Source organism: Synchiropus splendidus, chromosome 1, assembly GCF_027744825.2.
Source record: "Synchiropus splendidus isolate RoL2022-P1 chromosome 1, RoL_Sspl_1.0, whole genome shotgun sequence".
NCBI lineage: Eukaryota > Metazoa > Chordata > Actinopteri > Syngnathiformes > Callionymidae > Synchiropus > Synchiropus splendidus.
The window spans coordinates 43,086,095-43,109,904 of NC_071334.1; the positions used below are offsets into that span (position 1 = coordinate 43,086,095).

At 46.0% G+C, this 23,810-nt stretch overlaps 1 protein-coding gene across 2 annotated transcripts; it reads left to right on the top strand.

Annotated features, from left to right (window-relative positions):
- Nucleotides 1-901: 901 nt before the first annotated feature.
- LOC128751543 (macrophage mannose receptor 1) lies at nucleotides 902-23,754 on the top strand. Of its 2 annotated transcripts, none has more exons than XM_053852637.1 (50): nucleotides 902-1,022; nucleotides 4,970-5,115; nucleotides 5,175-5,287; nucleotides 5,352-5,482; nucleotides 6,365-6,588; nucleotides 6,645-6,751; nucleotides 6,814-6,932; nucleotides 7,001-7,136; nucleotides 7,235-7,317; nucleotides 8,487-8,606; nucleotides 8,676-8,777; nucleotides 8,862-9,020; nucleotides 9,086-9,168; nucleotides 10,220-10,364; nucleotides 10,434-10,478; nucleotides 10,548-10,715; nucleotides 10,790-10,909; nucleotides 10,981-11,091; nucleotides 11,392-11,424; nucleotides 11,497-11,631; nucleotides 11,706-11,852; nucleotides 11,911-12,045; nucleotides 12,135-12,292; nucleotides 12,355-12,499; nucleotides 12,562-12,616; nucleotides 12,679-12,745; nucleotides 12,822-12,955; nucleotides 13,016-13,059; nucleotides 13,120-13,293; nucleotides 13,378-13,532; nucleotides 13,603-13,716; nucleotides 13,789-13,904; nucleotides 15,660-15,811; nucleotides 15,880-16,085; nucleotides 17,249-17,426; nucleotides 17,485-17,709; nucleotides 17,821-17,990; nucleotides 18,059-18,129; nucleotides 18,189-18,289; nucleotides 19,924-20,043; nucleotides 20,146-20,283; nucleotides 20,352-20,506; nucleotides 20,581-20,680; nucleotides 20,755-20,990; nucleotides 22,450-22,633; nucleotides 22,701-22,949; nucleotides 23,012-23,194; nucleotides 23,251-23,310; nucleotides 23,427-23,572; nucleotides 23,638-23,754. In XM_053852637.1, exons 1-50 carry the CDS (start codon nucleotides 959-961, stop codon nucleotides 23,680-23,682), a joined length of 6,507 nt encoding a protein of 2,168 aa, XP_053708612.1. In that variant the 5' UTR covers nucleotides 902-958; the 3' UTR covers nucleotides 23,683-23,754. The 2 variants fall into 2 exon arrangements, with proteins under 2 accessions (XP_053708612.1, XP_053708621.1); XM_053852646.1 differs by lacking the exon at nucleotides 902-1,022 and adding an exon at nucleotides 3,792-3,877.
- The last annotated feature ends 56 nt before the right edge of the window (nucleotides 23,755-23,810 follow it).

Genomic DNA, 23,810 nt, shown 5'->3' on the forward strand with positions numbered 1-23,810 from the left:
TCACAGCTTACCGAAACAGCCTTGAACGTCACATGCAAAATGAAGCAGGAAGCTTGTGAATTGGCTGCTGTGAAACATATTCAGGTGCTGCGATGAAGAAACTACAAGCCAAACAATTGTGTGTGAGTGGAAAGGCAGCACGACATTGATGTTGCATCCAAGCTCCTCTTATGAAAGGTGATGGTGATGAGACCAAGATTTTAAAAAATCTGGAAATTAGTTTTGAAATGAGAGCGGAGAAAATTTTAGAAAAAAATCATTTAAAAGCCAAATCCACCCAGCTGATTGATAAACAGCGGATTTGACTTGCAATTCAACAGTGACATATTTTCTCTACATTCTAAGAGGAAACCAGTGAAGGAACACTTTTTTTCCTTCACTGACCCTGATCCTCTTCCCATACATTCTTGTACGATGTTGAAGGATTAAAGCAAGATGAGTGACACTTTGTGATGAGGTTCTTGTCATTGCGTAAATGTGGTTAAAAAGTAACACTGACAGTGTGAGGTTTATTGATGTAAAACATGTGATTATTGTAAAAGCTGTCCTGGACTTTGTGTTTAAGAGGAAAAGTGTGCACACAACAGGTAGTGAATGTCACGCTAGAATGTTACATAATAGTTGACTTACAGGTGTTTTTTTTAAGTATTATTAAGTAAAATTAAAGTAAAATACGGATGCTTTTTGTTTTTCTCCTTCCATAGTTTTTATAATATAATTATAATAATATAATTGTAGCGCTTCACATGGCGGCGCCCATCAGATCGTTTTATCATCTGCGTTTTACAGCTTTCAGCCTTTGAACTCCAGGTGGATGCTGAAAAGAGACGAACCAAGAGGAGATGCTCAAAGGTCCAGGAAGCTGGCATCAGTAGTGCACGCAGGTCACAGCTGGAGATAGTTTTCAGAGAATCCCTGAGTTTTCTAGGATGAGAGAGACGACTGAGGGAAATTAGAAATGGCCACCCGTCGTCAAAAAGAGCTTCTGCAGCTGCTCACCTGTGCTGCTCTTTTTCTTTGTGGTGAGTTTATTCAACTTTTAAAAAAAGTCTGATCCAAAAGCAAGTTAGATGAACATATACTCTTTATTGTTATATATATGGACTCTCCAATCAGGGTTTTTGCTGCTGCTCACCACCGATCAGCGATACAGATCACATGGATTGACAATGAATTTGTCATCAAAATGATGAGATCTTCTGTGTACATCATGTGGAAAAATCAACTTTAAATCATTTTAATTCAGACACATTTTTATATTTCCCCCCTCTTCAAGGTGGCAAAAAATACAAAAACCTTGCTGAAAGCAGTAATTATTTTGTCAAAAGAACAACTAAAAAACTTTAATTTGATGTGAGACATCGCAGGTGATTCTCTAGCGACTGTGCTGTGTCTGTGAAATATTGACATGCTGTAGCGGGACTCCAAGACAGAGAGCCGTGCTTTACTGGCATCACGCTAGCCCTCGATCTACAAATACCCATCTCGCCAGCCCACTTTTAAAAAAAGTATGCGCATCTATTTGTGCCGTTACGGTAGTGACTCCATAAGCTCCAGTAAAGTGTAGTTGTGTGTTACGGAGATGATAAATAGACGTTATGTATTGCAAGAAAGTGTCTTCAACGTTTTTTAAAACCAAAATACTACTTATACACTGTAATAATATGGATATTATTAAAAAAAGACCACAAGAGGTTAGTGAAATCTTTCACAGGATTCCTGTTCAGGGAGCTCTACCCTACTATCCCTGTAAGTTTGAAGAGGTTTTACTGTAGAATTCTGAAATAAATTGACTTTATGTACTGTAATAACATGTATATTATAAACAATATATATAAAAAAAACTACAAGAGGTTAGTGAAATCTTTCACTGGATTCCTGTTCAGGGACCTCTACTCTACTATCGCTGTGAGTTTGGAGTGTTTTTACTGTAGAATTGTGAAATAAATTGACTTTATGTACTGTAATAACATGTATATTATAAAAGAAATTATATAAAATAAACCAAAAGAGGTTAGTGAAATCTTTCACCGGATTCCTGTTCAGGGACCTCTACTCTACTATCGCTGTGAGTTTGGAGTGTTTTTACTGTAGAATTGTGAAATAAATTGACTTTATGTACTGTAATAACATGTATATTACAAAAAAATTATATAAAATAAACTAAAAGAGGTTAGTGAAATCTTTCACCGGATTCCTGTTCAGGGAGCTCTACTCTACTATCCCTGTAAGTTTGAAGAGGTTTTACTATAGAATTCTGAAATAAATTGACTTTATGTACTGTAATAACATGTATATTATAAAAAAATATATATATAAAAAAACTACAAGAGGTTAGTGAAATCTTTCACTGGATTCCTGTTCAGGGAGCTCTACTCTACTATCTCTGTGAGTTTGAAGAGTTTTTACTGTAGTATTATGAAATAAATTGACTTTATGTACTGTAATAACATGTATATTACAAAAAAATTATATAAAATAAACTACAAGAGGTTAGTGAAATCTTTCACTGGATTCCTGTTCAGGGAGCTCTACTCTACTATCTCTGTGAGTTTGAAGAGTTTTTACTGTAGAATTCTGAAATAAATTAACTCTATGTACTGTAATAACATGTATATTATTAAAAAAATTATATAAAATAAACTAAAAGAGGTTAGTGAAATCTTTCACCGGATTCCTGTTCAGGGAGCTCTACTCTACTATCCCTGTGAGTTTGGAGCATTTTAATTTGTAATTACAAAATAATTACACCTTATGTCATAATAACACATGCATAAAAAAGGGCTTAGTGAGAGGTAAGTTGTGTTTGGGAGTAGTCATTCCGTTTTTTGGAACCAACAGCGAAAACAATGAAAAAAAGTCACTGCAAGAATTGCAAAGTAAAAAGTACACAAATTCCGTGGGAGAGTAGCCAAGAGCTTCCTAAACATGAATCCAGCGAAAAAAATTGACTTGCCTCTTGTGGTTTTCTTAAATGACTTTCTTTAATGACTCTGGTTTTCTTAAATGACTCCTAATGTGCATGTTGCTACATGACATAATGTGTTTTACAAACTCTTGAAACTCACAGGGAAAGTAGAGAATAGCACCTTGAACACGAATCCAGTGACATTTCACTAAGCCCTTTTTTTATGCATGTGTTATTATGACATAAGGTGTAATTATTTTGTAATTACAAATTAAAACGCTCCAAACTCACAGGGATAGTAGAGTAGAGCTCCCTGAACAGGAATCCAGTGAAAAATTTCACTAACCTTTTGTAGTTTTTTTAAAATATATTTTTTTCATTATATACATGTTATTACAGTACATAAAGTGGATTTATTTTACAATTCTACAGTAAAAACACTCCAAACTCACAGGAATAGTAGAGTAAAGCTCCCTGAACAGGAATCCAGTGAAAGATTTCACTAACCTCTTGTAGTTTTTATATATATATTTTTTTTATAATACACATGTTATTACAGTACATAAAGTCAATTTATTTCAGAATTCTACAGTAAAACCTCTTCAAACTTACAGGGATAGTAGAGTAGAGCTCCCTGAACAGGAATCCGGTGAAAGATTTCACTAACCTCTTGTGGTCTTTTTTTAATAATATCCATATTATTACAGTGTTTAAGCTGTATTTTTGTTTTAAAAAACGTTGAAGACACTTTCTTGAAATACATAACGTCTATTTATCATCTCCGTAACACACGACTTCACTTTACTGGAGCTTACGGAGTCGCTACCGTAACGGCACAAATAGACGCTCATACTTTTTTTGAGTGGGCTGGCGAGATGGGTATTTGTAGATCGCGGGCTAGCGTGATGCCAGTCCTTCACTGGGTGAAAGCTGCACTCCGGATTTATTTTTCAAAAGATTCTGATTCAGGTGGCTAACAAACGCTGCACCCGACTCCAAAACGCAGACGGACTCGGTAGTTTCCTTCTCTGCATAAACAACACCTGAGAAAGGTTGCTCTTCTAGCTCGGTGAAATTACTGAACATTTCTTAGGCAGTTAGCTTAACGTTCCGAATGTCACGCTCGGACCGGCGGGTGTTGCTAAGCGTCAGCTGTGCTTACAGCCTGCTGCTAAGGAACCAGCGGTCTCACTTTCATGGAGTAAGGTAGCAAAGAAATCAAATGTTAAATAACTCTAAATATCTGCTATATTGTACATGATCAAAGTTTGCTTCACTTTCAAATTTGCTTCGGTGGTGTAAACCCTCTACCTTCGATTAGCTTCATAAGGTTGTCACCTATTAAAAAACTATTTCAGGTGAAAGCCTCACGAAGCTCATCGCAAGTCTGCTATTAGTGTGGAAAGTAGTAAAAAAAAGTTCTCCTGAGACACAGGTGCCTCACCGGTTCCTCCAGGCTCACCACCAGACCCTGACTGAACCATCAACAATCACTCTTCAACCTTATTACTGTCGAGATTATCTTGACTGGCTATATTCTCTCAGCATCATGTGATTCTACTGCACATTGTCTTCAATTAAAGTCAAATATTAGACAGGATTCTGAGTAGGTCGTTGACCCCCGTTCTTCACTGAGGAGCCATCACATGACCGTCATGGTCGACGCCCTCAACAAGATAATCTGCACTATTTTTTATGAAACTTCACCCTCCCCATCACCACTAGAAAGTGCTGGCACTGTTTTGTGTTGTTTCTCATCATTCATCACATTCTTTCCCCTGTGGCATCACAGATTATTGTATATTATTGTATATGAAGTAAGCATAAGAACCAAGAGAGGCCACCACAAGCCCCCAGCTGCTCCTAACCCCACTCTTTGAATGTGACTCTTTGGAAGCATCGATGCGTCATGGCTGACATCTGTGTGCATCATAATGGGATGCAGACGTCATAATGACGTCTGTGGATGCAGACCTCCACATGTTGATTCCTGGTGCAATAGGAGTGAGGAGAATGTGTTGACCCATCAAACCCAACATCTGCGTCCTCTTGGCTCTGCAGTGCGATCACAGTGCCAACAAGGCTGGAGAGAGTATGAGAACAAATGCTACTATTTTTCTACTGACGCCAAATCCTGGCTGGACGCCAACGCATTCTGCCTGCAGCACCACAGCAACCTGATGAGCATTCAGGACCTTCAGGAGAGGGTGAGGATGTGTCTCCCGGCGGCTGTGAGGCCCACCCTGACACTGATTTTGTCTTTCAGCTGTGGGTGAGAACACAAATCAGCACTGAGATCTACTGGATCGGTCTGAATGATCGGGTCACAGAGGGCACGTGGGAGTGGACAGACGGGAGTCCTTTCATAGAATACCTCTCGTGAGTCACAGGCGGCACTGAGGGACTCCAACTTTGCAACATGGTTCGTTGTGCCTTCCTGCAGGTTCTGGATGTCGGGTCAACCGGACAACTGGCAGGACGAAGACTGTGGTCAGGTTGTGGGAAGCAGCTATGGACACTGGAACGATGAGGACTGCAGCGTGCAGAGGAAGTTCATCTGCAAGCATCTCAACCGTGAGTCTTTCTACCTGTCCCAGTGCTTGGCACCTGGTCATCTTCAACTTGGGTGCCGCGGCCCACTAGTGCAGTGAGGGAGTGTCAGGTGTGCCGTGGGAAAATGATCCAGTTTCACCTCATGTGTCCGGAGATAGAGGTGGGCGACATGATGACATGAAGTGTGTTGAAGAGCAACCAAGGTGAGGAGATCACATGGATTCACTGACATTCTTTTTATCCACTCTACTGTAGAGCTACAGTGTGTTGATGCGCTGATCTGTCCGTCAGTCAACGCGGCGCTCCTCTTCCCACACACTCACAGCCAAGAAGCCGCTCATATGCGCAACTTCCAGCTGTTTTTAAACCTGATGCGCCTCTAACTTGACCACACACTTTCACCACAGAAGCACGGAGGGAGAGATCCTTGTCGGACCCCCAACGCCAAAGACTGTCTGCACCGCAGAGTTAACAGAGCTAACGTGACGTCTCACTTCAAAACTTTATTAATGCACAACAAAATAAATGCGGTCCAAGTTGTGAAGAGAGAAAGAATAATTGTTTTGATGAAGCAAGTTCAGGCAAAGAATACTAAGGATTTGTCTGGAAACTGAAAACTACAATAATCATGCAAAAGAGAAGAGATAAAATTGAAACAGTTATTTAAAGTAAGTAAATACATGAATAAATCATGATATATTTTGCCATATTGCCCACCTCTTTCTGGACACATTTGAAACAAATCAATTTCCTGCTATTTGTTTCAAATAGCCTGTAAAAATAATAACCGACTGTCAGTAGCAACAGTTTTAAGCACAAGTGCGCTTTGGCCGAGGTTCCTTTGGTGGTGAGCCTTGGGCTTGCTCTAAGGATATGACAGCATGAATGGTTGTCATCTTTCAGCCAACCCTGGCCCACAGTGTGATGCCACGTCAGGATGGCGCCAGTATGGATCCAACTGCTTCAAGCTGAATTCGGACACCAGGAAGAGCTGGGTGGCGGCCAGACACGACTGCGTGCAGGATGGCGGCGACTTGGCCTCTGTGACCACGGCGGCAGAGGAGCAGTTCATCACATCCACTCTGGACTCGTCTCATCTGGGCATGTGGATCGGTCTCTCCACCTTGGTAGGACAGTTTGGAAGAGTAATGATGGAATGATGCTACCAGGTCTATCTCTCCAGAAATGCAACAAGATTTCCTGCCATGTCGAGGTTGGCAACAGTCAGTTCGCCTGGTCTGATGCTCGCCTGGACGACTACCGGAACTGGGCCAGCGGTGAACCCATTGTGTAGGCAAAGCCCCAGCCCATGAGCAGAAAGTCAAATGCTCAATTCAAACTCTCCTTGACAGAGACACACAGACTGGTTCCTGTGCTGCCATAATCAAAGACACATCTGATGAGTTTGGCAAGTGGAAGTCACACGCTTGCAGACACGAGCGTCCTTACATGTGTAAACGTCCACTGAACAGTAAGGAGGGAACTTTCTCAGGACTCCAGCAGAACTGCCTGTGAGCTGCAGCCCTCTCTCGCACACAGCTATCTGTCCTCCTGGCTGGCTGAGCTTTTCAGGAAGCTGCTACTGGATGATCAGCAACATCAACATGTTGACCACGTGGAATGAGGCGCAGACCAAGTGCTCAGACATTGGGGCCCACTTATTGATCATCAACAGGTGTGGCAGAATTTTCTTTAAACTGCTGCTTATCCTTAGAGCTGCTGGCATGGTGAGAGTCTTAGTACTAGCTAGAGAATAATGCTGTTTTTTTCCAGTCAAGAGGAACAGTTCTTCATCAACGGGAAACTTCCTGACTATCACCAGGTGGACATTCCTGACATCTGGATCGGTTTATCGGGTACCTCTACAACTGCTTTCTTTTTATTTTGTCCTTTTCTCATCCATGTATGTATTTCTTACATTGATACTGTAGTGTGATTTAGATTTACCTTCAGTAAGAGCTTCACTTCTACTTAGTCAACAGAGGGCGCTCGCTGATATAAAAAAGAAGTCTCTTCCTCATGACCAGTGTTGGGCCAGTTACTTTAAGATAGTCACTTAGTTACAGTTACTAGTTACCTCATTCAAAAGTAACTTTGTGACTTGAAGTTACTCATTACACTCAAAGTAACTTGTTACTAGCAAAAGTAACTTTTTAAAAACTGTATATCATAGCGGAGCTCAAACATAATCATCTTAGAACAGTCACGGTCGTCAGGCTGGTTGGGGAACCAGCATCATTGGGACAGAATCGGCCGCATTGTCATTGTTTGTGTGGCCTGCCCCTGCCCTGACCAGATAGTCCGGTAATAAAGGTTACCTATCGTTCTGTAAGTCCTAACCCACTTCAAGTGCAATCCTATTACCAAGTCTCCACTTAGAGACTGAGATAGAGGCTGTGCAACATGCGCTCCGATGTCAAGCTTCTGCAGTTTGGCTGCAGTGGTTGTGGCGTCAGACAAGCAAACCTCTCTCTTTTTCCGCCAGCTTGGACGCGTGCACTTTCTGCAGGTGTTTCGCCAGATTGGAATTGCTGGTTTTGGACGTGCATAGTGTTTTCGAGCTTCCACATAGCTTGCACACCACTACAATATTTCTCTGGTCTTTTACAGCTAAAAAAGGAAAAATAATGAGAATACTGGACCATGATCAATCGCAGCCATTATTTTTATCACCTGCACGGCGCTGCGTCACGTGACTAATGTGGGCTCCAGCACGGAAGCTTTTAATGCGTATTATGGACGCTGCTTTTTAAACTTTTGAAAGAGTTTGAATGTGAAGTAACGAGTAACGAGCATGTTTAAATCACAGTAATAATAAACGCTAATGAGGAACACGTTATGGCACTCGTTATTACAAAAGATAATGTAGTTACTTAAAAACGCGTCAGTCCCAACACTGCTGATGACTGCCTGAGCTCTTGTGTGTTTCATCAGACCCAAAGACATGTTTCAGATGCGAGAAATGTTTCAGTACCAGTTTCCTCCTGAAGTGAAAAAATGCATTGTCTAATATTCCCCTTTACAGATAAGGACCACGACGGGACGTTTAAGTGGGTGGATAAGAGTGACGTCACCTTCTCTAACTATGGCGCCGGTTGGCCCACCAACACCCCGAACCTCTGGGACTGTGGACAGATCTACACCGGTGAGCTCTCTCGTAATGACGTGATGGTCTCGAACCAGTTTAGGGAATTTATTTTTCATTTCGTCAAAGGAAATTACGATGGCAAATGGGAAACAACCAACTGCTTCAAGAGTCTGGGCTACATCTGCGAGATGACTGGAGGACAGAACCCAAAGCCCACTTCAGCTCCCGGTCAGTTCAATGCTTTACATTTATCGTGGTTCTGCTGCGGCTGGTTGACCTTGACTTTGCAGCACTTTGTATTAAATGTTTCAGAATTCAGCTGTGACCCTGGATATTTGTTGTTTGGGGACTTCTGCTACCACTTTGAGACAGAGGATGTGAAAAACTGGCAAGACGCTGAGGCCCAGTGTGTTTCTCAGCAGGGTCACCTGGTCAGCTTCCACTCACAAGAGGAGCTTAGCTTCATCACTGGTAGGGAGTTGAGAATTGGAATTTTACATTCACGTTGTCCTAATGCTTCATCTTCCCGTGTCAAGCCCACATGCCCGGGGAGTCATGGGTGGGCTTGAACGACATCAGTGTTGAAGGCCAATACGTCTTCAGCGATGGCACTGCTGTGGTGAGTCACACTGACTCCTTATTTGTAGGGATGAGCGATATGGCCAAAAAGGTTATCACGATAATTATCAGGATAAATCCATGTTCATTCTATTCCATGTGTTGGACACTTGGTCTCTCTTGAAACTGTTTTATGATGAAACTTATTAGTGGAGTTTGGCTCCAACATCATTATTTGTTTATGTTTAAATAGTTAACCAACTGCAGAGATGAGAAACTCTGGTAGAAGCTGCTGGTGTCTGACAGACTGCTCTGCCAGCTTTATTTAGGGGTTAAATTGAGCCATCTGTCTGCTGTATCTCATGTCTCTGAACAGTTGACTTGAACTATGCACCAGTCTGGACACATTTCCTAGATGCTACTGAAGAAATATCAGAAATCATGTGAATAAATGATCATTTAATCATATTCTATTCTCCAAATCATGATACAAACTGACAGTCTTTTGTCTTGTGTGATGAAAAACCTTTTCACAATTCTCTCTCCTAAAATTGTTGTTTTTTCATTGCCTTATTGAAGATGTCCCTAATACTTTGACCACTTTAGAATTTGTTGATGGTCCCTAACTGATGCCGGGTCGTAGCATTAGCGCTCCCTGTGAGAGTGTGTCCGCGTTCAGTGAACCCTAATGGGGACGTGGAAGAGGACGCTGCCGCCAATACCGGAGCGGAGCTCCGTCCAATGTCCAACTATTTTCACCATGGTGTTTCACCGAGGCGTCAGTGCAGTGGGAGACCTGCATGTGTTGATGTGAACCAAGGCAGACGACCTCATCAGAGAACCTATGAGGACCACCAAGGACCAAAATAAACAGGGATCCAGAGACTCAGCGTCGACCAGTGCCATTGTCAAAGCTTCGCTGTACTGTCCACAGCTCTCCACAGCTGTCAAACGCCGCGCAGCTGGAGAGTGCGGTGCGCCGTCACGGTCTTGTCATGTTCACGTGTGAAAGTCCAATGCAGCGATTTGTAACGTTTGTAACGTTTACAAACATTGCTTATTTGTAACGTTTCAAACTGACCACGTTTCGGATGTTGATACCACCCTTCCAGGAGATCCTCCCGTGGGCCCCAGGGCAGCCGGACAACTGGCAGAACAACGAGGACTGTGTCAACCTTCGAGGGATGAATCACGCTCAGGCGGGAAAACTCAACGACGACTTCTGCTCATCGACAAAAGACTACATTTGCAAAAAAGGTTTTCTTCTCTTTTCAGTTGGACGTCTCTGTTTTTCCGCTGTGAGCTAATATCTTTGTCCCTGCACAGCTAAAGGATCCGGACCGCCTCCTCACCCTCCCACGTCAGGACCAGGTCACCCTTGTGCCGCCATCATGTTCAACTCTGACAGGTGGTCTGACCTGCCTGTTTTTCTCACTGCAGGATGGAACGAAAAGTGTGGCGCTTGGGCGTCCGACCCGTTTAATGACTACTGCTACCTGTTCAACTACCAGTCGATGAGGACGTGGGCGGAAGCTCGAGCCGACTGTGTCAACCAGGGAGGAGACCTGCTCAGCATCACTGATCCTGTTGAACAGGCCTTCGTACATGGTGCGATCATGCGGCAGGGGCTTGGTCCTTCTTCAGCTGTGCAGAGTTGACGGGGCTTCTGGTGCGTCCTGCAGGGATGATCCAGCAGAGCCCTGTGGGCATCTCCATGTGGATGGGCGGTCACGACTCCATCACTGAAGGCGGCTGGGAGTGGACCGACGGATCTCCGTTCAGATACATCCACTGGAACACAGGTCCACACTCGCATTCTTTCAAGGTCAGGTCAAACACGTGGGCTATGTGCGAACCTGTCGGCATCACACAGGAAACCCTGATGACTACTACGGTGAGGACTGTCTGTCCATCCTCATCAACAATGGCTACTGGAACGACGACAACTGCGAGTACAAGAGAGGATACATCTGCAAGAGGAGAGGTGAGGCCCACTGGAAGCAACATGACCTTCTGCCTTTGAGGAACAGTTTACTAGTGATGGGTAAATGAGGCATCATGAAGCGTTTGGACACAATGACACACTGCGATGATACTGTGTTGAGACTGTGTCACTGAAAACTGACACCTGCTGGACATTAAAAATCCCTGCAGGCAACCGACTTGACAGACTGAACTGACACTGACTTGATGACGGCGCACCGACGCAGGGATTGCTCTGTGAGCCTCAGTGTTTCGGGACCCATCCCTAACGTTTACGTCTCTTATGTGTTCCATTTCCCAGGAAAAACTCCAGAGCCTCCTCCACCTCACGACGGTGACTATAGTCCCTGACAGCAGCCTGGCTGTAATGATCACTTTATGAAGGGTTTTCTTTTCCTTGCTGCAGGATTCATGAAGGCGCTCGTGTGCCAGGACTCGTCCGCCGTCCTTCACTGTCCCCTGGAGAGCGTCATCAACATCCAGTCCGCTTTCTTTTGGCGTATGCGCGACGACATCTGTCCAAGCTTTGATGGTTCACATGGTCCGCGGCAGCAGTCCAATATCAGCTGTAACAAGGTGGTCATGTTCCGCAGCTGACTGTGCCTTCTCCTATAGGAAACTGCTCCGTGCCCGGTGTCCTGCCTCTGGTCAGGAAAGCCTGCGACAACCGTCCCTTCTGTTTTGTTTACGCTCACATGGAACAAGACCCTTGCCCCAGAGTCTCCAAGTACATGGAAGTAGTGTACAGCTGTGAGCAGAAGGGTGAGTTTTCACATGAATCAGACTAGTTCTCTTCTGTTGACCATTGATACCTTCTCAGTGTGTCTGCATGGACTTGGCGTGGAGGATCGGAACATCTCGGACTCCCAGTTGTCGGCCTCCTCGTCCAGCAGGCAGCACCCTCCCAGCCATGCTCGTCTGAATGGAAACTCCTGCTGGATTTCCTCTGGATCTGGTTGGTCTTGCTCTTCTTCATTCAGTCATGTCCTTTTCCACTATGGCTGAGGCTCACACACACTCTCTTCCCTGTTGGCACACCACCAGCCACGTCCAGCTGGATACAGGTCAACTTGGGCCAAAAGAGAAAAGTGACCGGAATCGTGATCCAGGGCTGCCCCCAGCTTGACAATTGGGTCACCAAATTCAAACTCAAGCACAGCATTGACGGACTCACTTGGACTGACTACACCACCGATGGGCCGGTAAGTCACGATGGAGTGAGAACCAAAAGAGTCTGCGTCCCACCTCGAATACGTTTGTCCAGTTCCTCCTGGGCTCCGTCGACAGAAGCACGGCCGAGACACAGCTCCTGGGCACGCCGGTGTCAGCTCAGTATGTCCGCATCTTCCCACTAGAGGTCAACGGTCAGGGCGGACTGCGCTTCGATGTTTTGGGCTGCACGCCGGACTGTGAGTTCACCTGATGCGCACCTCTCAGAAACACTCACTGAAGTGCGTCTTTTGTCCGACAGATGCTGTCACATGCGCCTCCAGGCCCAACTTCAACTTTGCCAATGACCGGATGATGTCAGTTCATAATATAACATTCTGTTTTTATTGACTTTCCTCCTAAGCAACTTTCTCCGCAGGGTCCATTGTCCAGCCCGGTGTGCCAGATCCGACTACTCTGTGTTTGGAACGACGGTGTATCGAGGCGTACGTGTGGCTTCATGGTCGTCTTGAACAGCAGTGTGGAGTTTGAAAGTGTTCATCTTCTCTGAACTGCCATCAGGACTCAAACATCTGTGCTGCTGCCATCCATGCTGGAGTCATTCTGAACGAGAACGGTGGGGACTGCACTCTGCTGAAACTGCCCGGACAGGACTTCTACACCGGCTCCACCAAGAACGGCATAACGTCCAAACAGTAGGTGTTTGGAAATCTGCTTGTTAGCTACAGTTCTGAGCCCAAACCTCCTTCCTTCAGATATGATGGCTCCTACTCAGTGTCTTACTCGTTCACTGATGGAGGTGAGGTGCATCTCTTGACCTTTGAATCTGTGGAACAATTCTGAAGTGTGTTTCACACAGAGCTTAGGTGTTCTGGTCCGGACTGGTACGAGTTCGGCGAGTACTGTTACAAACCTTTTGAGGACAAAAAGACGTGGCATGACGCTCAGAAAAGCTGCAGGGCTGTCGGGGCGGAGCTGGTGTCCATCCGCTCGGCGACGGAGCAGAACTGGCTGGAGAGCTACTTATACTTGGGTGAGAATAAGCCTTTTCATTGAAAAAAAAGGCAACGATAAAAGTTGAAGTGATCTGACTGAATCCATGACCGTCTTCCCTCAGCCACCAGCGACGTCTGGACCGGTCTCAATGACCTAGCCCATTCAGGCATGTTCATCTGGTCCGACGAGCACATAGTGACTTTCACCTACTGGGCTCCCGGAGAACCGAACAACCATGACGGCTTTAAGGAGGACTGTGTGGAGATGCTGCACCAGGTGGCTCCGCAAACACCACACATCTTCACTCACCACAGGCTCATTTTAACCTGGAACGCTGCTGCTACAGAGCGGCAGGTGGAACGACGTGTCCTGTACCGAGCTCAACACCTACATATGCAAGATGCCCAGAGGTCACTACCCGCCTCCCTCAGTCAGACCCACCGTCTATGGATGTCCACTGGTGAGGCTTTGAGGCTTTGGCTCAGCCTTGTGCTTTGCTTCAGCATGAATGACACTTCTGGTGGTGTTGCAGGGCTGGGATGCGTACGGTTACTCCTGCTACTGGATGGAGGAGACAGCCCGCACTTGGTCACAGGCTGAAGAGTTCTGCAGACAGCAGGACGCTTTCCTGCTGCATATTGGAGACATGTGAGTAGCAAAAGAGCACAAGTGAAAGCAGATGTCTAGTGGAGGAGACTGTACTGGATGTGGATGTTAGGTGGCAGCAAACACTTCAGTGTGTCGGTCAGGACTAGGGATGCTCCGATACCGATCACATGGATTGGCAATGAATTTGTAATCAAAATGATGAGACCATCTGAGTAGATGATGTGGAACCATGAACCATTACATCATTTTAATTCAGACACGTTTTAATATACCTCTTCAAGAAGGCAAAAAATAGGGGAAAAAAAACTTGCACAATGCTGCAACTATTATGTCGAAAGGACAACTGAAAACATTTAATTTGATGTGAGACGTTGCAGTTTGGGGAATATGTGGAGACTGTGCTACGTCTGTGAAATATTTACTTACTGGCCGCTTGTAGTGGGACTCTGAGACAGAGAGCACTGCAATTATGCAAGTTTCCACTCCACACATTTTCAAAAGTTACAGATTCAGGTGGCTGATGAACGTGGCACCCGACTCCAAAACGGCAACGGATCCGGTCGTTTCTGTTTCCGTCTCCGTATAAACAACACCTGAGAATGGCTGCTCATCTAGCTCGGTGAAATTACTGATTATTTCTTGGGCAAAATATCTTACTCAGACCGGCGGGTGTTGCTAAGAGTCAGCTGCACTAACAGCTGCAGAGGAACCAGCAGTCTCACTTTCATGAGCCCTGAAAACTCTCCGTGCTCCGTCAAGCGCTGGAGCTTTAAAATGGTGTGTTTCATTTGAAGGCGCTTCCCTGCACAGCATTTTCCTGTGCATGTGCTGCAGCTTTCAAACTTTGCATGACAGATTGAAACTGATTGAACTTTCCCGACAGACATGCTGCTGCCCAGCGGGCTTCATTAGAGCGCCGGCTATCACACGTGATCGGTTGTTGTGATCGGCAGTGACAGGTTGTGATTGGCATTCACAGATCAGGCTGAGATCAGCCGATCATGATCGGCGACCGATCGATCGGAGCATTCCTAGGACACATGAGCAGGGAGGTGGAGAATGAAGAAAGGAGTCCATGTTGAAATTCACTCTTGATATGAATTTTAGGAGTGAATATTCCTGTGTGTGTGTGTGTGTGGTTTCTGCAATACAGGTACAGGGACACAACATGATGAAATGAAATGCAGATGCACACGTTTAAGGAGTCAATCATAAATGTATGTTATCAATAATCTAAATGAGGCTCAAAATAATAGCTCTAACTTAAATCACAGTGATCAAACCACAGAGTGAGAGGTTCAAATGAAAACATAAACAACAGTGCCTAACTCGATAGTGTGCTAGCATGAATTCCCTTTAGCAGCTGGCTACATGCTGCGAACTAGCGGCTAACTATTGAAACTCCTTTTAACGATAGAAATTCCCCAAACCAAAGCGACTGACATGTCATTAAAGAACTGATGAACAAACAAAATTACTCGCAGAAGAGTGCACACGTGACAAACAACACAACTCACTGCTTTTGGACGCACACACTTCAGAATCACTCCATCGTCTCCAAACGATGCCAGTGTGGGAATTCACAAGTGAAACAATTAAAAACAATCTTAAAGGAACAGGAAGGACTTTCACTTCTGTGAAGAAAATGATCAGTAGACAGAAAGGTTCAGACTGTGAACACATCTGTAGCTTCAGCACCATCACTGCACTAGCTGTCATCATAGTGGACAGACGTCAGTTGCCATCTTGGCGAGCCAGGTCCTCCTCCTTACACTCTCCCTCGCCTTCCTGCAGTTATGAGCAGTCCCACTTCACGGTGGCGTTGACTGGAAAGACGGGAATGTGGTGGATCGGCTTGCGGACGAAAGGGAGCGGGGGAGGAGTGGACTACGTCTGGGTGGATGGCTCTCCGCTCACCTTCACTCACTGGGACAGAAACCAGCCAGGTCAGCAGTCAAAACTCTGAATTTGAGCTGACAGCACCTTCAGCACGACATGATATGACTGCTTGTAGATAATGGGGATGGAACTTGTGTCGCCATGACGACGGGTGCGGTCGGAGGCTTCTGGGACGACAAGGAGTGCTCAGAAAAGTTTGCTTTCATCTGTGAGAAACACCGACCTGACATCAGCCCACCCACCAAGGCCCCGACTCCTCCTCCGTCGCAGGGCTGCGCTGACACCTGGACTGCCAAGCCACACTTCAGGAACTGCTACAAGGTCTGTTGGGGGCCGGGGTCTGTTGTTTCTTATCTCATTCTATTCCGTCCAGTAGTGATGGGCGATATGGACAAAAAAGTGATCACGATAAATGTTCTAATTTCGGCGATAATGACAATTATCAGGATAAATCCATTTTCATTCTATTCCATGTGTTGGACACTACAGTCTCTCTTGAAACTGTTTTATGATGAAACTTATTAGTGGAGTTTGTCTCCAACATTATGATTTGTTTATGTTTAAATATAATAGTTAACTAAGTGTAGAGATGAGAAATTCAGTGTTTCAGGTCTCTGGTAGAAGCCGCTGGTGTCTAACAGACTGCTCTGCCAGCTTTATTTAGGGGTTAAATTGAGCCGTCTGTCTGCTGTATCTCATGTCTCTGAACAGTTGACTTAAACTATGGACCAGTCTGGACACATTTCCTAGATGCTATTGAAGAAATATCAGAAATCATGTGCATAAATGGTCATTTAGTCATATTCTCCAAATCATGATTCAAACTCTCAGTCCTTTGTCTTGTGTGATGAAAAACCTTTTCACAATTCTCTCTCCTACAGTGGTTGTTTTCCATTGCCTTATTGAAGATTTCACTAATACTTTGACCACTTTAGAATTTGTTGATGGTCCCTAACTGATGCTGGGTCGTAGTATTAGTGCTGCCTGTGAGAGTGTGTCCACGATCAGTGAACCCTAATGGGGATGTGGAAGAGGACGCCGCCGCCAACACCGGTGCAGAGGTCCGTCCAATATCCAACTATTTTCACCACGGTGTTTCGCTGAGGTGCCAGCGCAGCGGGAAACCTGCATGTGTTGATGCGAACCAAGGCAGACGACCGCATCAGAGAACCTATGAGGACCACTCCATCTTATAAAATAAACAGGGATCCAGAGACGCAGAGTCGACCAGTGCCATTATCAAAGGTTCCCTGGATTAAAAAGAAGTCTAAAACTACGATGGTGAACCAAAGTCCACCACACTCTCCACAACTGTCACAGTGTCGGCTGTCAAACGCCGCGGAGTCATGTTCACGTGTGAAAGTCCATTGCGAGTGAGCCACGTGTTTATTGAATTTATCATGAGATGGAGAAATTGTCATTGTGGAGATTGTGTTTGGTGGTATATCGTGTACGATAAGTTATCGCCAATCTCTACCGTCCAGCTATTCCACAAAGTGGACTGGTCCATGAAGAAGAGCTGGAGCGCCGCCCTGGAGGACTGCGTGGCCCGAGGAGCCAACCTAGTCAGCATCCACAGCCAGGAGGAGGAGCAGTTTCTGTCAGAGTACACCAAAGGCAGCAGCAAGTGGATCGGACTCCAGAGCAACGCCATGGAAGGAGGTGACTGTTGGATGGATTTGAAAGGTCCAGACTTGAATTCTGACAGATCGTCTCTCAGGTTACTCCTGGAGCGACGGCACCCCGGTGTCCCACACCAACTGGGATCACGGCGAGCCCAACAACCACGATGGCAGGGAACAGTGTGTGGAGATGGTCAGCAGCACCAACGGGACGGTGTCCTGGTGGAACGACCTCAACTGTGACGCACACCAGGACTGGATATGTATGATCGCCAAAGGAAAGACCCCAGTTGTGCCTCCTGCACCCCCATCTCCTATTCCAGGTACCGACTCCTCACCAGGCCGAACACTCTCTCTTTGTCATGCCACTGCAACACAGCGCCTTAGGCAGACTCCACCTCAGCATCAGTGAAGTGAACCGTCTGCACCTTCAGCTCCAGAGTGCGGCTCCAATCCCGGCTGGAGGAAGTACAACAACATCTGCTACTACTACAACGACACAGAGGAGGTGGACTTCCACACTGCCATGGGCCGTTGCTACCAGGAGAAGGCTCTCCTCGTATCCATCCTGAATCAGCACGAGCAAGCTTATGTCAACAGCATGGTGAGGTCCAGTTTGAGTCTGGACATCAGTAGATCATATGAGCAGGTGTTGACGTTGCGCTGCTCCAGGTGGGCACGGGTCAGATCGCCTCCGCCTGGATCGGTTTGAGAATGTTTGGTATCGCAGGAGGAGAGTACAAGTAGGTGTGTTTTGGCTCAATCGTGAGGAAAATGGTCTGAGCCGGTGGTTGTTGTGCAGGTGGGTGGACCACTCACCAGTGACCTACACCCACTGGGCTGCCGGAGAACCCAACAACGCCAACGGGGAGGAGCAGTGTGTTCAGATGAACAGACATCAAGGTACCGTCCGGTTACCAAATGTTACATATCCCGGGGCGGTGACCACGTGAACAAAAATGATGCAACTGAGAAATGATGAATGAATGTCAGTGGAGAAAAGATGATGCACACACTGCAAGTTCCAGTTGACTTACATTTAGAAAAAAACAATATTTACAGCAAGAGCTCATACGTTGTATATAAAAATTAGGGGTGGGATTCGATTAGAAAAGTAATCTAATTAATTAGAAACTTATTAATCTCAAGTAATCGCAGCTTGATGGTATAAGAATATTTGCCAAATGGTATATTTATTGGTATATAACTGAATCCAATGATGGACCCATACATACATTTAAACAACAAAATTGTTTTGCATCAGTTTGACAATAGCACAATAAATCACGATGGTGTCTATATTCAAGTTTTTATATCACCTTATTTAAACTGAAGCTCTTCTAAAGTCCTGAAAATATCTGTATAAGAATTTCAATGTTATAAGAATTTCAAGTCCATTCAGAGTAGTGGAAACCCTGGCCATTGTGTAGTGAAAAACCTCCCTGAACCAAAGCAAACAGAAGCTTTAGTTTGCTTTGGTTCAGGGATCAGTGGACCAGGAACTCCTGCACTTACAACGGTTCCCTGTTGTCTGGAGAGCAAACTGTTCAATTCAATTACATCATAATGCTTAAATATTTTAATGCATTTTTTGTTGTAATTAATTAATCGTAATTAACTCACTAAGTCCCACCACTAATCAAAATAGATGAAATATAAATCTTTCAATCACATTTGTGCAATGGATGCAATGTACTCCAAATAATACTATGACACGACCCCCTTCTTCTTCCTGAGTCTCATATTCAGTCATCAGCATACAGCACAAAAACAGGTAAAATAAGACATGGCACTAAACAAATCACTGTGTTCCAAAACAATAAACGCTTGAGCCCAGAATAAAAACAAACCTGTTGAGAGCGAACAACCACGACAACAGTCAGACCTCACTTCGGTGCAGCACGTGCCTTGACATGAGAGAGGGGCACACAAGATGGCGCCAATACACGCCGCCATTCCTCCCTCGGTGCAGAGAAATCCCTGGCGGAAGTAATTGTGGTCTAATACGTCACCACGCAATAAAACTTATTTGCATCCAGTCGATGACAGTAGCCACAAGTGAGGAGCGACACAATGGTATGACATTTCTCTAAATCAGCGCATATTTCGTATCGCATTTTCTGCGATGGAAGGTGAATCGCGATGTTTGCAACTTTCATTCGCTCCTCCGCCTGGACCATTATAAACTCTTTTCTTGCGTATAACCATCACACTTTAAATTTTCCATTCTGACCATATTCACCCAGGACACTGACCTAAGAAATGATGAATGAATGTCAGCTGGTTCGCACACTTCAGTTCACTTCCAGTTGACATGACGGGAAGCCCGGATGTTCCTCCCTGATCCCAACCGGAAACCTTGACACCGTCTCCTCCGTTGCACTCATTTTACTTCAAATCATTTTAGAATCATGTATAAAACATGAAAAATATATATTTAGACAAAGTGGCTAATAAGACAATTTGCATTTAAAATGTTTGCTTCACACTTCTTGAATTGGGTGGTTAAAGAAACTCGCGGATTCTTCTCTGCACAGGTGCATGGAACGATGCTAACTGTGGCCGAGCCATGGCCGGTTATGTCTGCAAGAAGTACCATGGAGACAGTCACAGCACGCCTCCACCCACACAGCCCTGGCTGGGCCACTGCCCTGCAGGTACGGATCACGCTGTGATCAAAGCAGGCGGACCTGAGTCAGGACCTGAAGATGCTCAAGATGAAGCAGCTGCTTCATGCACCTGCTCTCCTGCTTTTTCAGGCTGGCTGCGGTTCAACGACAAGTGCTTCCTGTTCAAAGGGAAGAAGGGCGACATGAAGGCCAACTGGTCTCACGCCCGGGGCTGGTGCAGGGAGCAGGGAGGAGACCTGGCCGTCATCGACAGCCAGTATGAAAACGGTATCCTAAGCTCACTCTGTGGTCGATCAAGTGAAGTCCGGCTGGTTGACGCGCTGCGCCTCCTCAAGACTTTGTGTCCAGCTACCTGAGGGACTTGGAGCTGCCCACTTGGATTGGCCTGTCTGACCTGTTAGTGGAGAACCAGTACGCCTGGAGTGACGGCGTCAGCCCAGTCCGGTTCACCAACTGGAATGAGAAGGAGCCCAACAATGCTGGAGGAGCGGTAAGCTGAGCGTTTCTCAGCTCTGGTGGAGGAGAACCAGAGCAGAACTGACCGACCTCCCTCCCTCCCAACAGGAACACTGTGTGGCCTTGACCCACAACCAGCTGGTGACCGGACGGTGGAACGACGACGCCTGCCACAAGCCGCACAGCTTCGTCTGCTCCAGGATCAAATGTCCGCAAACATCAGTCTAATTCAAATCCCCTCGGCTGTTTTGGTGTGTGACATCACGTTTATCTCCACACCAGCAAGCACCGTGGAGCCCCCTCCTCCAACCAAGAGCCCGTGCCCAGGTGGCTACATCTCCTGGTACATGAACTGCTACAAGCTGGTGGAGGAGCCGGCCACCTGGGCTTCCGCCCGGGCCACCTGCGAGAAGCAAGGAGGCGACTTGGCCAGTATCGACATGAGCTACGACCAGGCCTTTGTGGCCGGAGCAGTTCTGCAGGGTGAGACCGACGCCTGGATCGGACTCAGACGCAAGGTCAGTCCAGTCTCAGCAGACCAACTGCTTCATGATCAGGGTTTTGGCTGCCGATCACCACCGATCACTAATACTGATCACATGGATTGACAATGAATTTGTCATCAAAATGATGTGAAAACATCAACCATTATATCATTTCAATTCAGACACGTATTAATATACCTCTTCAAGAAGGCAAACAAATAGAAAAACTTTGCTGAATGCAGCAAGTATTCTGTGAAAAGGACGACTGAAAAGCATTTAATTTGATGTAACAGGTCGCAGGTGAATCTCTAGAGATTGTGCTATGTCTGTGACATATTGACATACTGTAGCGGGTAGTGATGGTGAGTTGAAGCTTCTTGAAGGACTGAGGCATTTAGAGGAACTGGTTCGACTCACGAGTCGACTCTTCAAGAAGGTTAATTTGCGCTCTGGCACCACCAAGTGGACATTAAATATAAGATTCTGCAAGCAGGAACTTGAGTTGCACAAAGCTTTCAGTCGGATTGTCATCAACAATATATGACAGATGCGGGTAAATGCTATAATGGTGTTTGAGAAGACATGGATAAGATGGCAAAATTTAATTTCAATTATTTTTATTCAAAAAAGTTTTTTTTTCTCTTTAACAGAATTTCCCCCGCTATATCTGTAACACATGGTACTTACCTTGTTGGCAGAGATAAGATCTCTGGGAAAACTTTCGCTTTCTCGATGGTTCCATGACAACAGTAATCGATAATTGATACACAGCTGCTCACAAAACGTGACAAAACGGGGAACCTCCATTGCGTTTCATGCCGCTTAAATCTGGAATTGAACTGCTCGATCCACTTCCTGAACTGGTCACATGGTATGTCCAGTTTGCAGCTTTGACCATCTTCATTTTTTAAAGTTTCACATTCAGGTCACTGATGAACACTGCACCTGACTCCAAAACGCTTCCGGACGTTTCTGTCTCCACATAAACGGCCCCTTAGGAAGGCTGCTCATCTAGCTTGGTCAAATTAATGATTATTTCTTATCATTCTGAATGTCACGCTCAGACCGGCGGGTGTTGCTAAGCGCTAGCTGCGCTAACAGCTGCCGAGGAGCCAGCGGTCTGACTTTCATGAGCCCAGAAAACTTTCTGTGCTCCGCCAAGTACTGGAGCTTTAAATGGCGTGTTTCATTTGAAGCCGCTTCCCTGCGCTGCATTTTCCTGCGCATGTGCCGCAGGATGCAAACTTGACATGACAGATTGAAAGAAGTTCCACAGCAGACAGGCTGCTGCTGAGTGAGCAGCAAGTAGGGAGGAGTGGACGCATCACAACCAGCAGGGCTTCATCAGAGCGGCGGCTGCCACACGTGCTCGGTTGTTGTGATCGGCAGTGACAGGTTGTGATCTGGATTCACAGATCACGCTGATATCAGCCGATCACGATCGGTGACCGATCGATCGTAGCATCCTTATTGACATGAGTTTGGCTCTCAGGAGGACGACTCCTACACGTGGTCTGATGGCTGGCCTGTGTTCTTCACAAATTGGGGTCCCGGGGAGCCCTCCAACATCAAAGGCGAGGGCTGTGTGAGCATGCATGCTTCCAGGTTCCTTCACGGGACATGGAATGACACCGACTGTGACCAAGCCAAAGCTTTCGTCTGCAAGATCTCCAAAGGTAGTCCACGCAGCCAAACGTCACACCAGCGGCCGCCTCGTCCACATTTCTTCTTCTTCTTCTTCAGAAAACCCACCACCTACTCCTGCACCTGGAGACGGGAAGTGTCTTCCATTCTGGAAACCTTACGGCCAATACTGTTACTACGTGTACAACGAGGCCCAGGGCTTCTCCTGGCCGGACTCGCGTCACTACTGCAGGGAGGTCCAAGCAGAGTTGGCGTCTATCCACAGCAGAGCTGAGCTGGAGTTCATCCGGAAATTAGACCACTCCAAGAAGCACCACCTCTGGATCGGCCTCACTCGGGGCGAGAATGGTAGGAGCCAGGATGAAAGGACCGTTTCAGAGTTCTGATCAACCTCACGTGATGTGTGTCAGGTGGCTGGACCTGGACTGACGGAACAGCAGTGGCTTTCCTAAACTGGGCCCCCAATGAGCCCAACGCAGCCTTCCACCCTGGAGAGGCCATGCAGGAGAAGTGCGTGGAGATGAGTGGCGACGCTCTCTGGAACGACAACAATTGTCTGGAGAAGAGAGGCTTTGTTTGCCGCCACCGCCAGTGTAAGGACACACGTTTGGTCCCCTCCTGAGAGTAGAGGTAATATTTGGTCTTTCAGTCCACTCGACAGATGAGGGAGGAAACCCGATTTTTCCCACGGACGTGATAATACCGGACGGTGAGTACAGTCAGAACATGGATGATCGGCCACACAGACCCGCACTGAGGCAGCAAGTCTCTGTGATGATGGGAGTGGTAAACCTTCAACACAACAACATTCTCATCCACTCACAGAGGGCAGCCTGATCGCCATCGGAGTGATAATCGCAGTGGTCAGCATCAGTTTGGTGGCAGGTTTACTTTATTACATCCTCATTGTGAGAGGATCCAAGAGCAGCAGTCCAGGTCTGCCAGCCAAGGCCGACTACCACATTGATATAGTGAGTCTGTCTCTCTGTGACATTTGATCCAACATGCACGTTCACTCCTGTCCTCTTTGTTGCAGGCCGCCTTCTCCAACCCCAACTTCCCTGGAGAGTCAGACACATGAATCCAGATTTGAACTTTTGTACAGTGTTGTCATGACAATCGATTGCAGCGTTATGAATTCTGTAAATAAAAACTAAATTTAAAAAAACAGTATAAATCTCCAACTCTGTTTCTGGAAGCAGGATTGTT

Coding starts and splice junctions, on each gene's coding strand:
- LOC128751543 (XM_053852637.1), top strand. CDS start 959: ATGGCCACCCGTCGTCAAAAAGAGCTTCTGCAGCTGCTCACCTGTGCT. Junction 7,137..7,234: donor CACTTATTGATCATCAACAG/GTGTGGCAGAAT, acceptor GTTTTTTTCCAG/TCAAGAGGAACAGTTCTTCA. Junction 23,573..23,637: donor CCGACTACCACATTGATATA/GTGAGTCTGTCT, acceptor TCTTTGTTGCAG/GCCGCCTTCTCCAACCCCAA.